The sequence below is a fragment of the Asterias rubens genome, chromosome 11, assembly GCF_902459465.1.
Source record: "Asterias rubens chromosome 11, eAstRub1.3, whole genome shotgun sequence".
Classification (NCBI taxonomy): Eukaryota; Metazoa; Echinodermata; class Asteroidea; order Forcipulatida; family Asteriidae; genus Asterias; species Asterias rubens.
Window position 1 is genome coordinate 17,937,070 of NC_047072.1, and position 13,324 is coordinate 17,950,393.

The window sequence follows — 13,324 nt, forward strand, 5'->3', positions numbered from 1 at the left end:
AGGCAACCAATTTCAGGCATTTGCCAAGAAACAAAAATTCACTTGTCAATTTCCACATAATTATCTTGGAGACAGAAACACCCGAGTCAGACTAGCCACCATGCGTCGAACCAAATAGATTAGGAGTGACTCTAGGTTGACGCAAATACATTTTTGCCGCGGACAGGAGAACTTAACATAACGCTTACATTAGGTTCGCCTCATGACAAGATCAAAGTTGAAATTCAAGATGCTCCAGAGTCATGAACAGTTGCAACAATCCCTCTTATGACTGTCACACCTATCGGCTCCAAGTAGGTGTCATAAATCAAATGTAGTCCCATTTACCTTGCAGTAAAATGCTGTAGTACTATTATTATAAACCACAAGGGAAACAGACTGGGCATTTAAAAAAAAAAAAAAAAAAATGGGTTGACCCAAAAAACATTGACTAGAATGAGATTTGATCAGCATGCTGGGACTAGCTCCTTAATAGCCCTAATGTAGGTAGTCTCCCTATCTTGTCAAAATCTTTGTTCAAGGGTGCCAGTTGGGAGCCATTCATTCTGTAACTGCCATGTAGCCAGGGGTCGATTTCACACAAAAAACTTAGGACTTGTCCTAGGAGATATTAAAAACTGAAGGGTAGTCCTAAGTTAAGACGAGTAATTCGTACTCACTCGTGATAAGACTAGTCTTAAATCTTTGTGAAATCCACCCCTGGGATCACACCCAAGCTTAAGAGACAACCTGCTTGTATCGTAACCAATTTACAAATTATTTTAAATTTGCATCATGGCCTTATGTAAAAACATAACTTGGCTATTTATTTTGATTTTTTTTCTTTCAGGATGCCCCGCACAAAGCGAAGGAGAAAGAGAAAGGAAAAAGTCCAAGCAGTATGGTAAGAAAATGGGTTTTAAAACTTCAAATATTTAGCACTTGCATCAGACTCTGCACAAGGATGGCACCACCAAGTTTACTGTTCATGTTGACGATAGTTGAATTGGGTCAACACACACCTTAACCAAGTCTTCCTAGTATCCATTTTGTGGTCTGTTATACGTAAAAGCTGTGTATATGTGAACCCCAAATTCCCCAAAAAATGTTTGTGGCCGAGAGGTTGGGAGCAGCAGACTCGAGCTCTAGATTCTCATCAGCAGAGTATGGGTTCAAGTCACGCTCGTGACAATTGGGTCCCTTTAGCAAGAAACTTAACTATTAATGCTGCACCATTGTTAAGTGTCTTGCTTAAGAACACAGGTGTCACAAGTGGGACTCGAACTCACACTCTGCTGATCAGAAACAAAAGAGCTTGAGTCGGATACTCTTAACCAGTAGCCACGACACACCATCAATAGGAGACTTTCCAACGCTAGGTGGCAGCAGACATACTGGGTAAATTTCCATTGTTTACGTAGTTCTGAACACGCGCATAATTCTGAGAACAATGGATTTACCCGGTAAGTCTGCTGCCCTCTATCGTCCCAGAAAGTCTCCCATTGACCTATGTACAGGTACCACAAACCACATGTACCACAACACCCTGTAATCCCTCTCATCTCATCGGACTTTCTCAACTCTTCATCTTAAACAGCAACATTTCTTTGATGACCCTGAGGGTCGTATCGAGATGCCGCCGTCTCTACGGATGCGTGTTGACCACTACCAGAGACCGCAAGACTTCATCACGGATAAGCTACCGGTCATCTTTGACCCAGACAATGGGATGGACTTTGACCTCCACAGCGTCAACTCGCACATCAACGATTGTGAGGTAGGAATGTCACACCTAAATCAGTATTTCTAAAACATTCTGTCGAAAACTATAAGTCCTGTCAGGCATGTGTGCTTCGTTTTTGAAAGGACAAGGGCACCAAGGCATTTTCTCCTTTGTAAAGGACACACTATGAAGAAATGTTAAATTTCTACTGGAGCATTTGAAGGGCACCAAGGCAATGACCAGGGGGCATGGAGGCAATATACGATCCATTAAGCTCCGCCCCATTATGTATTGACCAATTACATTGCAACGAAGGTCTGACATATAAGGTCTGACATGCGTGCGCGTATGCTTGGCGCGCGTGGCAGAGTTGTGCAGAAAGGCATTGGAGAGCCCCACGTGTTGTTGCTCACACGTGCGTCGTGGGCGGAGTCTACTGGATCGGTCTATTGCCTTCATGGCCTTTGTGAAGTATTAAGCTTAACTTTCCATGCCTGTGACCTAAAAATGGGTTGGCAGCAGACGCCACTAAAATTGGAAACATGTTTTATCCTTCCATCTACATAGAAGAATTGCCTCAGATTTGCCTGTACCATGTTTCCTATTTACAATCATGTCAAGGTCCCACTTTGCATATAGACTAGAGAAAAAGTTATGATTTTTTTTAAGGCACTTTCACTTACATTATTAAGTTGAAATTACCATATTTTTTTGTTTACAGTCGATGCGTTGGATCATCAGCCAAATTGCAAACCTCTGGCGCGTCTCCATTGTAGACCGCAACGAGCCTGAGTCTTCCATGACCTCGGTGGCCAATGGCGTGACGCGTAACTGGCGACCGTGGGATCATATCTTCGCTCTGTGTAGAGTCGGCAAGAGCCCACCTCAGTACAACCCTCACGGGAAGTACATCGTCAGGCTCTACTGGATGGTAGGCAGTCAAGTTCTTGTTTCTCATTATGCAGGAAATCATTTTGTATACAAATTATTTAATGATTGTGGAATGACAGTGCGAGGACCTGGTCTTCACCACGTGGTAATGACCGGGTTGGTGGCTGGCCGCTGTCAACTGACCGTGCGCGGAGTCCCAATGAATAAACATGAAATACAGGGCAAAGCACAAATACTAGTGGTACACAGGGTATGCTGGTTTAGGTGCCATTTGTTCGCTACCTGAGCAACAATTCTGTATTTGGAGAAAATTGCATTTGAATTTGAACCTTTCTTTTAACTACTGTTCTGGATAAAGGCGACTACTTACTTTCAACACAGAAATATTCAACTGTTTCACTTGGTGATACTTAGTTACCTGTTCCTGTTTGTTGTGTTTTCATTTAGCCTCAGGGAAGACTCTGCCAGATTCAAAGAGTCAGGCCATTAACGTTTTTATGCGCAAATATTATAACACCAAAATATAGCAGACCTCTTTGTTAGTGCTGGACTGTCAACGGTTTTCCATCTTGCAACCGTTTTGCGACCAAAGATTTCATGGTGTTTTTGTGATTGATTTCAGGGTTGCTGGCGTAAAGTGACCATCGATGACACCATACCGTTTGATGATAATGGTAACATGTTGCTACCGGCTACCACTCTCCAGCATGAACTGTGGCCGATGCTACTCAGCAAAGCACTCATTAAAGTCATCTCACTCGAGTAAGTACAACCCTCGATTGAGCGATTGATTGATCGGTTGATTGATTTATTGATTTTTTAAATTTCTTTTCCCATTTCTGAAGAGTTAAAGGGATTGTATACCCTTGGTAATAGACCGATCCAGTAGGCTCCTCCCACGACGCAGGTGTGAGCAAGAACACGTGGGGCTCTCCAATGCCTTTCTGCACAAGTCTGCCGCGCGCTCAAAGCATACGCGCACGCATGTAGGACCTTAGTGTCGACCTTCGTTGCGTTGTGATTGGTCAATACGCAATGGGGCGGAGCTTAATGGATTGGTCTTTTGGACATGTTGAAACCCGGTGTTTGTTAGTTGTAGAAATCCATAAAACTAATCTGTGTCATACATAGTTACACATCAAAAGCACTGCTAAAACTATTAAATGATATTATTTATTAATGCTCAAAATAGAAGCTTGAATTTCCAGATCTCAAACAATGTGTCAAAACTCAAAACCTTACGTACTTGCCCATGCTTTATGGGCAAGCACGTGCATATAAAGTGTGGACCGAAGAACAAAAAAGGATCACATAAGATAGGGTTTTTGAAACACTGTGGTTTAGTACACACGTTCACACAGGGTTTTCACGCGCGTTGAAGAACATGTTCTTTCTTAAGTGCACATAAGCAACGCATTTAACAACTTTTACCCCATCCTTCAGATGGGACGTCAAGTCGTAGGTCCTCTGAATACTAGATGTTATATTATTAATATTAGTATTATTAATATCATTTTGTGCGTAAGTTGTACTAAAATTCTCGTTTGATTGTGTGTGTTTTTTTTTTTAGTTATTCCGGTGGAAATAGCAATTGTGAATTTGGTGATGTGAGCGTTATCCATGCACTGAGTGGCTGGCTACCAGAGACCATACCTCTTCAGTAAGTATCTTAAAGAAATGAAATTATTACAAATTAATACACTGTTTCTTACTACATCTATTAGACCTTTAGACCAGTGGATTGAAGCCACAGTGGGCGGTGCCAGGCGGGCGGTGCCAGGCGGGCCTGCCCAGAACTAACCAGTGTTGCCCTGCACTCTTGAGCAAAATACACAGTGCTGTCCAGCACATATTTCCCCCAGATTGCACTTCACCAATGATGGTCCCATCTGACGATGACTAGAGCAAGCTAGTCGAAACGTTGAGACCAATTTCAGAACTGACTCCGCGGCAGTACAGTTAATTACGATCCTATAAGCTAAAGTAGTTGTCCAGTCTAATTTCTATACCATCCGTCCTGGTAATAGTTAAAAAGCAGGACAGTTCTTTTCAGAACTGAGAAGTCTCCCGAACCTCCGATTATCTACTCCATGGCAGTAGAATAAAGCAAGACAGTTCCCCTAAGAACAACTGTACCTGGCAAGTAGATACACACATGGTGTTACCGCAAACCAAATATACATAAATTATTTTGTTGAACCACTCTCCCTTGTTGGAATAAAGTAGGGAAATCATGTCATGGCCAAAAAGTTCACCTGCAAATTGTATCAAAACCCTTTAAAGCCGTTGGACACTTTTGGTACAGAAAAAAAAAAAAAAAAGTTCACAGATTTACAAATAAATTACAGGGTTTACAGAAGGTAATGGTGAAAGACTTCTCTTGAAATGTTATTCCATGAAATGCTTTACTTTTTGAGAAAACACTAAAACAATATCAATTCTCGATATCGAGAATTACGGATTCATTTTAAACACATGTCATGACACGGCGAAACGTGCAGAAACAAGGGTGGGTTTTCCCGTTATTTTCTCCGGACTCCGATGACCGATTGAGCCTAAATTTTCACAGGTTTGTTATTTTATATATAAGTTGTGATACACGAAGTGTGGGACTTGGACAATACTGTTTACCGAAAGTGTCCAATGGCTTTAAAGGGAAGATACACGTTTGGTAATTACTCAAAACAAATATTAACTTAAAAACTGACTTGGGAACAAGCATTGGAGAGCTGTTGATAGTATAAAACATTGTGGGAAACGACTCCCTCTGAAGTAACATAATTTTTGAGAAAGAGGTAATTTCTCACTAAAATAATAAAATACTTCTAGCTAGAAGTCTTTTATTCATTTCTGAAAGCACCCAAATTTGTCCAACAAGGGTGTTTTTTCTTTCATCATTTTCTCGCAACTTTGATGACCGATTGAGCCCAAATTTTCACAGGCTTGTTATTTTATGCTTATGATGGGATACACCATGTGAGAACACTGGTCTTTGACAATTACCAAATGTGTCCTTTCCCTTTAACTGTGAAATTGATCTGGGAAAAAAATGTCAGCTTGTGCATGGGAAGAACCAGGCATCCCCCATTCTTGTGTACTTCAATTTCACTGCAACTTCATGTTATTACAAGGAACCTGTTCAGAGTTGCAAAAAGAATACAGCTCACTCAAGAAGAAATACTTGAAGATGGTATAAAATCTGAGGAGGATGGTAATGCTGATGATGAAGATGGGAAGCAGGAAGAGGAAAGTATCATCGGGTAAAAAGATCTTCATGTTCGGAGTTCTGGAGATGTTGTTCCAGTTTTACATTGTTGAGATTTCTTCTGCTGTTGCAGAGATGTGCATGAATTTTTTCGTTTTGTTCCTTTTTTTTTTGCGCTGACAAAACGCTTTTGACTTTTACACTAAAGCCAATAAAGTTTGTTCAATATGAAACCCAGACTTTTTTTTTTTTTTTTTTTTTGGCGGGAAAGGAACTTTTTTATTTACTTGTTCCAGTATTGGATTTGTTATAAGTTTGTTTGTTATTTGTTGTTGTTGTCCATGTATTGGCAACGTTTTAGCCTAGATGAGTTTAATAATAATAATAATAATATCGAAGTCTTATATAGCGCACGTATCTACTAAACAAGGTACTCAAGGCGCTGAGTATATACAAACTTTCAGAAAGATTGGTAATTGCAGTGATGAATTTTGAGACCCAATTATTTAGCACTTTATAAGGGTTTACAAGGTGCTACGGCACATACAGCAGCCACAGCCAGGAACATCGGGGCGAACCCCTTCTCTTTTCGAAAAATGCACTGGGTTCTTTTACATGCGTTACACAACACATGGGACCAATGGCTTTACGTCCCATCCGAAGGACGAGGCAATGTTTATGTGTCTTGCTTAAGGACACAAGTGTCACCGCTGGGGATTCGAACCCACACTCTGCTGATCAGAAACACCAGAGTTTGAATTCGGTGCTCTTAACCGCTCGGCCACGACACTGGTTTACAAAATGTTTTAAAACTTTACGTTTTTTTAATTAAAATTTGGTTAGTTATTATCAACAATGTCGTCATAGATCTCCATAACCATTTCGTATACATCTATCATAACTCATTTTGCTTGATATTTTTGATGTATTTACCTTGCCCCTTTTTGTTTTGTTTTTTTCGAAATGCCACCAATGTTCCTCCTTAGATCTGGACTCAAATTACAGACTTTTTTGTCAGCAGTGACTCTCACTCCTGAGCATATAATTTTAACATTTAATCTTCCCTAAGGTACGGTCACCTGGAGAAGGTGTGGCATCTTTTGAAGCAACTTCTTCCTGAGTTCAAGTTACCCGACCTAGAGGAGCAGCTCAAGACATCGGAGGGCGATGCGGGAGGAAAGAAAGAAAGCAAGCCAGACGACACAGCGTCCACCAAGGAATCACGCAAAGAAGATAAACCAGTTAAGGAAGGAAAAGAAGGCAAAAGTAAGTGATTGAGTGTAACGATCTTAAAACATTTTCCATTTAACAAAACTTTTCGTTCCCACCCGAAGTGTTAGTTTTCACCCAGGAGTATAAATGGGTACATGCGAGGGTAGAGGTTGATATTGTGTATGAAAAAGCCAGTTTGTCTCCACGGCAACTCAGGGCTGTATACTCCCCAGGGAGCTGAGAAAGATTAAAGGATGTTATTGGCCCAATGACCTAGGGTTGATTTCACAAAATGTTGGGACTAGTCCTAACTTAGGATTAGTCCTAGGAGATATTAAAAACTTAAGGCTAGTCCTAAGTAAGGACGAGTAACTTGTCCTAACTCAAGATAAGACTAGTCTTAGCTCTCTATGAAATCCACCTCAGGGCACTATTATGTGAAGCGCATTGAGTTATGTTATTGTGAAATGCACTATATAAGAACTTGTTATTATTATCGTCGAGCACAATCTGTCATTGATTCTTCATTCTTTATCACAAAATACAGGCGAGAAATCTGAGAAAGGTGGCAAAGACAGCAGCCACAAAGACCATAAAGAGGACAAGAAAGACAAGAAAGATAAAGACAAAAACAAAGATATAAGTAAGAAACAATTTCTCTCTTTCACACTTTCTTATAAACTCATGGTATTATTTTGGAAATCAGTTTGATGCCTATTTAAAAAAGTGACACCCCTAACACCCATTTGAGATGGGCGTTCCAGAGTCGCGTCATACTAAATTCTTAATTAAGTAAATGAAAAGTTTGACGTCCAAAAGAATTAGGAGTGACTAGACGCACCAGAAGTTGAAAGATCGTCTGTTTGCAGACGTTCGAGAGGACTCAAGAGCACCTTGGTTTCTTGTCATGAGATGAACCTAATGTAAATGTTTCCCTTATCTGAAACCAACATTTATTTGGGTCGACCTAGAGTCGCTCCTGATCTATTTAGTTTGGCGCGACTCTGGCATGTCTTTTAAGTGCACTTGCAGTAACTGATGAGGATATAGTTTATGGTTAACTTTTTTTCTACACTGCGAACAGGCTTAAGGTTTATCCCAAAACCATATCGAGCTGTAAAGATGGCACATTCTCTACAAATCTCTCAAAATTTTACTGCTTGGACATGCTGGAGTACTGTTGTTTTTTCTTGTTTAAGCTTCGTTCTTAAAAGTTAAAGTCCCGCTCTAGTCCCGTCATTTATTGAAGGCTAAATACAAGCAAGTTTTTACTCCAATTGTAACCAATTTCTGTTAATCAACCTGTTGTTATTACATTGATTTTGTTTTACCTTAAACTTAAACCTAAAATCCCTAAACCTACCCCCACCTGTAACGAATACATTTTTATTTACTCCATCTTCTAATAATGTTACTTTTGTTTGACCTTTGCCCTCCACTTAAACCCCAAACCAACTTCCCCCTACTGATCGCAGGACCACCTGAAAAGGAACCACTTTTAGGTCTGTGTTTTAACGAGGCATGCCATTTTGAAAAAAAAAACAAAAAACAAGACATCTCTTTTTGCAGTGAACATTTTGTGACTAAGCATGTCTGGCTTTAATAAAAAACCTCAGAACGGTTTTTTTCCCCCTCTGTTCTGGATTTCTCTATCACTTCCTCGACTCTGTACTTGGCTTTTATTTTTCTATCCTCTTTCTATCATCTACCCTTTTCTATAACCTCGTTCTTATATCTGTTTGATTTCAAGTCTGGCTTTATCTGTCACTGATTCTGTAACTTTCGTGATTCTGTACTTGTCTAAAATTTGCATTTATATTTCTTTTCTTCCCGAAAATTACTTGTTCTTATTTCTGTCTGATTTCAAATCTGAATTTCTCTGCCACTGTTTTTAGCACTGTCTTCATTCTGAACTTCCCTGAAATTACATTTGTTGTTCTATCCGAAAGTTACATTGACTTTTCTCTGGCTGATTTCAAGTCCAAATTTCTCTGTCATTGATTTTGTCACTGTCTCGATTCTGCCTCTCAAAGTTACCCTGCTCTGATTCCTGTCTGATTTCAAGTCTGAATTTCTCTGTCACTGTTTCTGTCAACGTCTTCATTCTGTATTTCTCCGAAATCGGCTTTTTGGAGATGCAACGTTGAGGCGCAAATCACAACAACAACAAAATTAGAAAGAAGTGGCAATATAATTTACAAATTATGAAAAATTGCAAACATGACCGATGCAAAATGTTAACCTTGATTGTGTTTTCTGTAAAATGCCTGTTGGTCAAATTGGCATCCATGCATGTCCTCACCATCCCAAAGAAATTGCCCTGCCACGCCCTTGCCACGCCCTTGTTTTTGAGATTTATTGCTGCATTTCATGATATACATGTACATGCATCAGCAGCTTTGCTGTGACTCAAATTATAAATGTACGCCCAATGCTGCCAAGCCAACAGTTTGACCTTTAATTTTCCATCCATTAAAGGATTTGGGTACTTCTTGTTGGACACAAAACACATTGTCCACAGATTAACATTAAGCTAACACAGTTTGAAGATAATGATAGTAGAAAGCTTCCCTGAAAATATTATCTGCTGAGGTGCTGTAATATTTGAGAAATGAGTAAAACAATGTCACAAAAATAATTTTCGTCTCAGGAGACGAACAAATTAACTTATTATGTACAACTGATTTACCACTACTTTCACAACAGCTTTTCAAAATAAAGTTTAATTTCTCTCTGTATTTAAAGTCTTTTTTGTATTATTTTCCTGTGCATGTTCAAACTTGTTTTCACTTAGCTACTTCAAGGTTTTACTATTTCTCTTTTTTACTCAGTTTAGTAGATTATCTTGGTAACTAGTTCACTAATTCCTCCTTAACTTAGTTAGTAGATTATAAACTCATTAGTAACCTAGTCAACTAGTTAGTATTTCACTAATCTTTAAACTATATTTTTGTCAGTCTTTTCCCCTTCAAACTTTACTTATAACTGTGAATACGATAAAGTTTCATTTTAGTTTTTGTCTTTATTTTTAATCATGTCATATCATTTATAATCATTTTCTTTCCAGCCATTCACATGAATTATTTTTATTTTTGTCATAGTGTATATTGATTGCATGATCATTTTATCAGTACATGTAGGAGCATGGTTTTCGGTTTTTAGGCACACCATCACAAATCACATTCACAACCATTTCATTCACTAGATTTCATTCACCTCTCCAAGCATGATTTGTACACCTAGAAAATTGTTACACATCTGAGTTTTGCATGTCATGTGTCAGTTCCAGTGGCTTATGGCTAGCGACTTATGGCTAGCATTGTGGCTTTCTCTCTCAGCCATGTCAGTGGCAATACTGATGTGTAAGGAACTAGCCAGTAACTGATAGCCACAAACACCGCCTTTATACACTATCCAGAAAGGTGGATTGAGATCCTGGCATTTTTATCTCAACCACAGATCAAGATCTTGTGTTGTATTTACACTAGTGCTTGATCCAGCTCTGATCCCACTTTTGATCACAGCAGTCACATAAAGCACAAGCCAAATCCCTGCCATTTCTAGCAAACCGGCAAGACCACATTGAATTGTGATGTCTTATTAACCTTTGCGTTTACGCTTACTGCTGGAATCCACTTTGCCAGATCTGATCCACCAATTGCAGCATTCAACCCTCCTCAAAAGGTGGATTAAAATTGCAAGATCTTGAACCAGGTCTGATCCCGCTTTTTGTGATTACACCAGGGCTAGCAGTAAATTTTGACTTGTGTGTGTGCGTACTCCACGTTACTAAGCATTCTACGCTTAAACAGCTAGCGCAGAAATTCGGCGCTTGCATGTTAACGGAGAATGGTGATTGTAAGCGCAGAGTTCGGCGCTTGCATGTTAACGGAGAATGGTGATTGTAAGCGCAGAGTTCGGCGGTAAGCAGAGTCATGAAATTGGGCCCAGCTGTTAATCCACATTGCAGGATCAGATCCAGGTCTAATCCACCTTTCTGGATCTAGTGTAACCGTGGTCCAAGCAGTTATGGATTAATTCAGTAGCGAACATTATCAATCATCCCCATTGATTCATCCATGTTAGTTGAGTTGAGTATAGAAGGTTAGATTACGATCATCTGTTTTAATGTTGATGTTGGTTTGCCACGGCAAGATGAAATGTGTGGCCTTCACAACATTCATCCATCGTGGATCATGTTGCAGTTCTGAATTGATTTGGTTTGCGTTTTCTACTCAGCATACTCTTTAAAGAAAGCCATTGTTGATATTGAGTTGTCATGACGCACCAATGTTCAAAGATTTAATCAGAGTAGACATGTAGTTACTTGTGTTACTCGCGTTACGTCAACCACAAATCTGGTACAAAACCCATGGACCCCCGTCACAGCGTGCAACAATTGTTTTGTTATACCCTGGTAACATTATATCACTTCTCAAAGTTCTGTTGTCATCTTCAAACATTATTACGACAGAGTATTCATAGTTTTACAAACAGTTGTTCAAATAAGAAACAATTTTTCACTGTTCCCTCGAAGTTCGCGGCTGTTTCGTACAAAGTGCTGAAAATAAACCATTGGTGGGAACGATCAAGGTAATGTAAACCAGTGCAAAACTCATGTTACCCTCTGCGCTGTGCGTTTATGCGTAGCGGGCATCCTAAGCCATGGTACATGCAATTTTGTGTAACATCACGTGATTGGTTCTCGACCAATAAAACTTCACCATTTGTTACCGAGGTATAACAATACATTTTGAAGAATTCATGTCTTTGATAGTATGTGGTTTTGCCTCCTACCAACAGACAAAGACCAGCCGACTTTTGTCATACCAGAGACGCCCCAAGTGGCAGTGTTTGTCAGCTACCTGCATCCACCGAAGGTCCCCGTCCGAATATCAGTCCTGGGTGAGATGGTAAGTTCTGAATCTGATTTTGATGATTTTGATTCTGAATCTGATTTTTAAGTATGTATTTGATGTAGTCAGCAAAACATCCTAAAGCCCGGTTCATACTTCATGCGAATGCGAAGCGAATGTTGACGTTATAAATTTGCAACAAATAATTTGCAGCAGTTGAACTCCGCTCTACTCACTTGCGATTATCACTGCGAAAGGAGGGTCGTTACGTCCTATTCACGTCAAATTCGCTTCACATTCGCGGGAAGTATGAACTCGGGCTTTATGGAAACACCGCACCAACTTTTGTAAAGAAGAAACTTCTGTTTTAGTCGTGGGAGGTAAACCAACCCAAACTGATTTTGAATCTTTTCTGCAAAGGCAGGGAATTTTTTGGGGGGACAAAGCCATGGTTTTGACTTTGTCACTCTTTCTGCCATTTGTATTCGTCTATAAATAGGAGAGCTAATTTCTTGTTATAAGCCAAAAAATGGAATTAGCTGTTACAAATTTCTTACCAATCTGCGGTATAAAAGGGACCTACAGTATAAATGCAAAAATAGTTAATGGCCTGACGTTTCACATTGACATTTGAAATTTTCCTATCGGACTGACGGTTTGAAATTGCTTCTACCCTCTTCATCTCACCGCTTATAGGCTGATGCATCAGAGCGTCTGAGACAAGCAGGTCTATCCCACGTTTATCCACATCCGCTGCTCATCACACAGACACGCTCGTGCCCCCTTGTGGCTCCTCCTCCACCGCCGAAAATCCCCGCCTGGAAAATGGTACGACCCAAAAAGAAGAAGCCTGCACCGACAGACGAGGCTGCTGGTAAGGTTTTAAATTGTGTAATCAGACAGAAAGTTTAAGGCCTTGGGGGAAAAAAAAGCCCCTGTCGCATTGCCACGTGTGAGGGATGGGATGGGGCTTGCAGGAAGGTAGAGCTACACAGAGCCGTGGTTGTTTTGGTCTTGGTCTTTGTGCCCCAAACATTTCTCATAGACTTAGATATTTGAATGGAATGCTCTTTGCAGAATATTGAAACTCTGTTGCCTTGCTTCGAGGAGTATTTCGAAGGGGCACCTAGGCCAAGAGGGGCGCAACAGATCAGGCTGTTTCACCATGCTATTGTGCTGTGGTGGCATTGGTTGCTAGTTTGTAAAGTGCTTCCCTCTTAACAATGTAGCCCTGCCGTCGATATCACAAAACTCTTCCTAACTTAAGACTAATCTTAGGACTTCAGATAAGTCCCAACCCTGCACTGTGGCATGCAGACCTTAAGATTAATCCTAAGTTAGGAAGAGTTTGAGTAGAGTTATGCCTTGGTTCTCCTCGGCAATTTTTTTAGGGTGCCATGTTTTTTTTTTGAGGCCTGGCCGTATCCTTCACAATTCAGCTTCTCAGCTATGAGTAAA

At 40.1% G+C, this 13,324-nt stretch overlaps 1 protein-coding gene across 2 annotated transcripts in view; it reads left to right on the forward strand.

Annotated features, from left to right (window-relative positions):
- LOC117296541 (androglobin-like) overlaps window positions 1-13,324 on the forward strand; it is a 64,085-nt gene that overhangs the window by 7,694 nt on the left and 43,067 nt on the right. For both annotated transcript variants that reach the window (XM_033779510.1, XM_033779511.1), the window contains exons 3-11: window positions 830-883; window positions 1,577-1,756; window positions 2,424-2,633; window positions 3,216-3,355; window positions 4,164-4,253; window positions 6,868-7,064; window positions 7,558-7,653; window positions 11,814-11,923; window positions 12,563-12,740. In XM_033779510.1, the coding sequence (XP_033635401.1) occupies window positions 830-883; window positions 1,577-1,756; window positions 2,424-2,633; window positions 3,216-3,355; window positions 4,164-4,253; window positions 6,868-7,064; window positions 7,558-7,653; window positions 11,814-11,923; window positions 12,563-12,740 (1,255 nt within the window). The remainder of the gene's footprint in view (window positions 1-829; window positions 884-1,576; window positions 1,757-2,423; window positions 2,634-3,215; window positions 3,356-4,163; window positions 4,254-6,867; window positions 7,065-7,557; window positions 7,654-11,813; window positions 11,924-12,562; window positions 12,741-13,324) is intronic.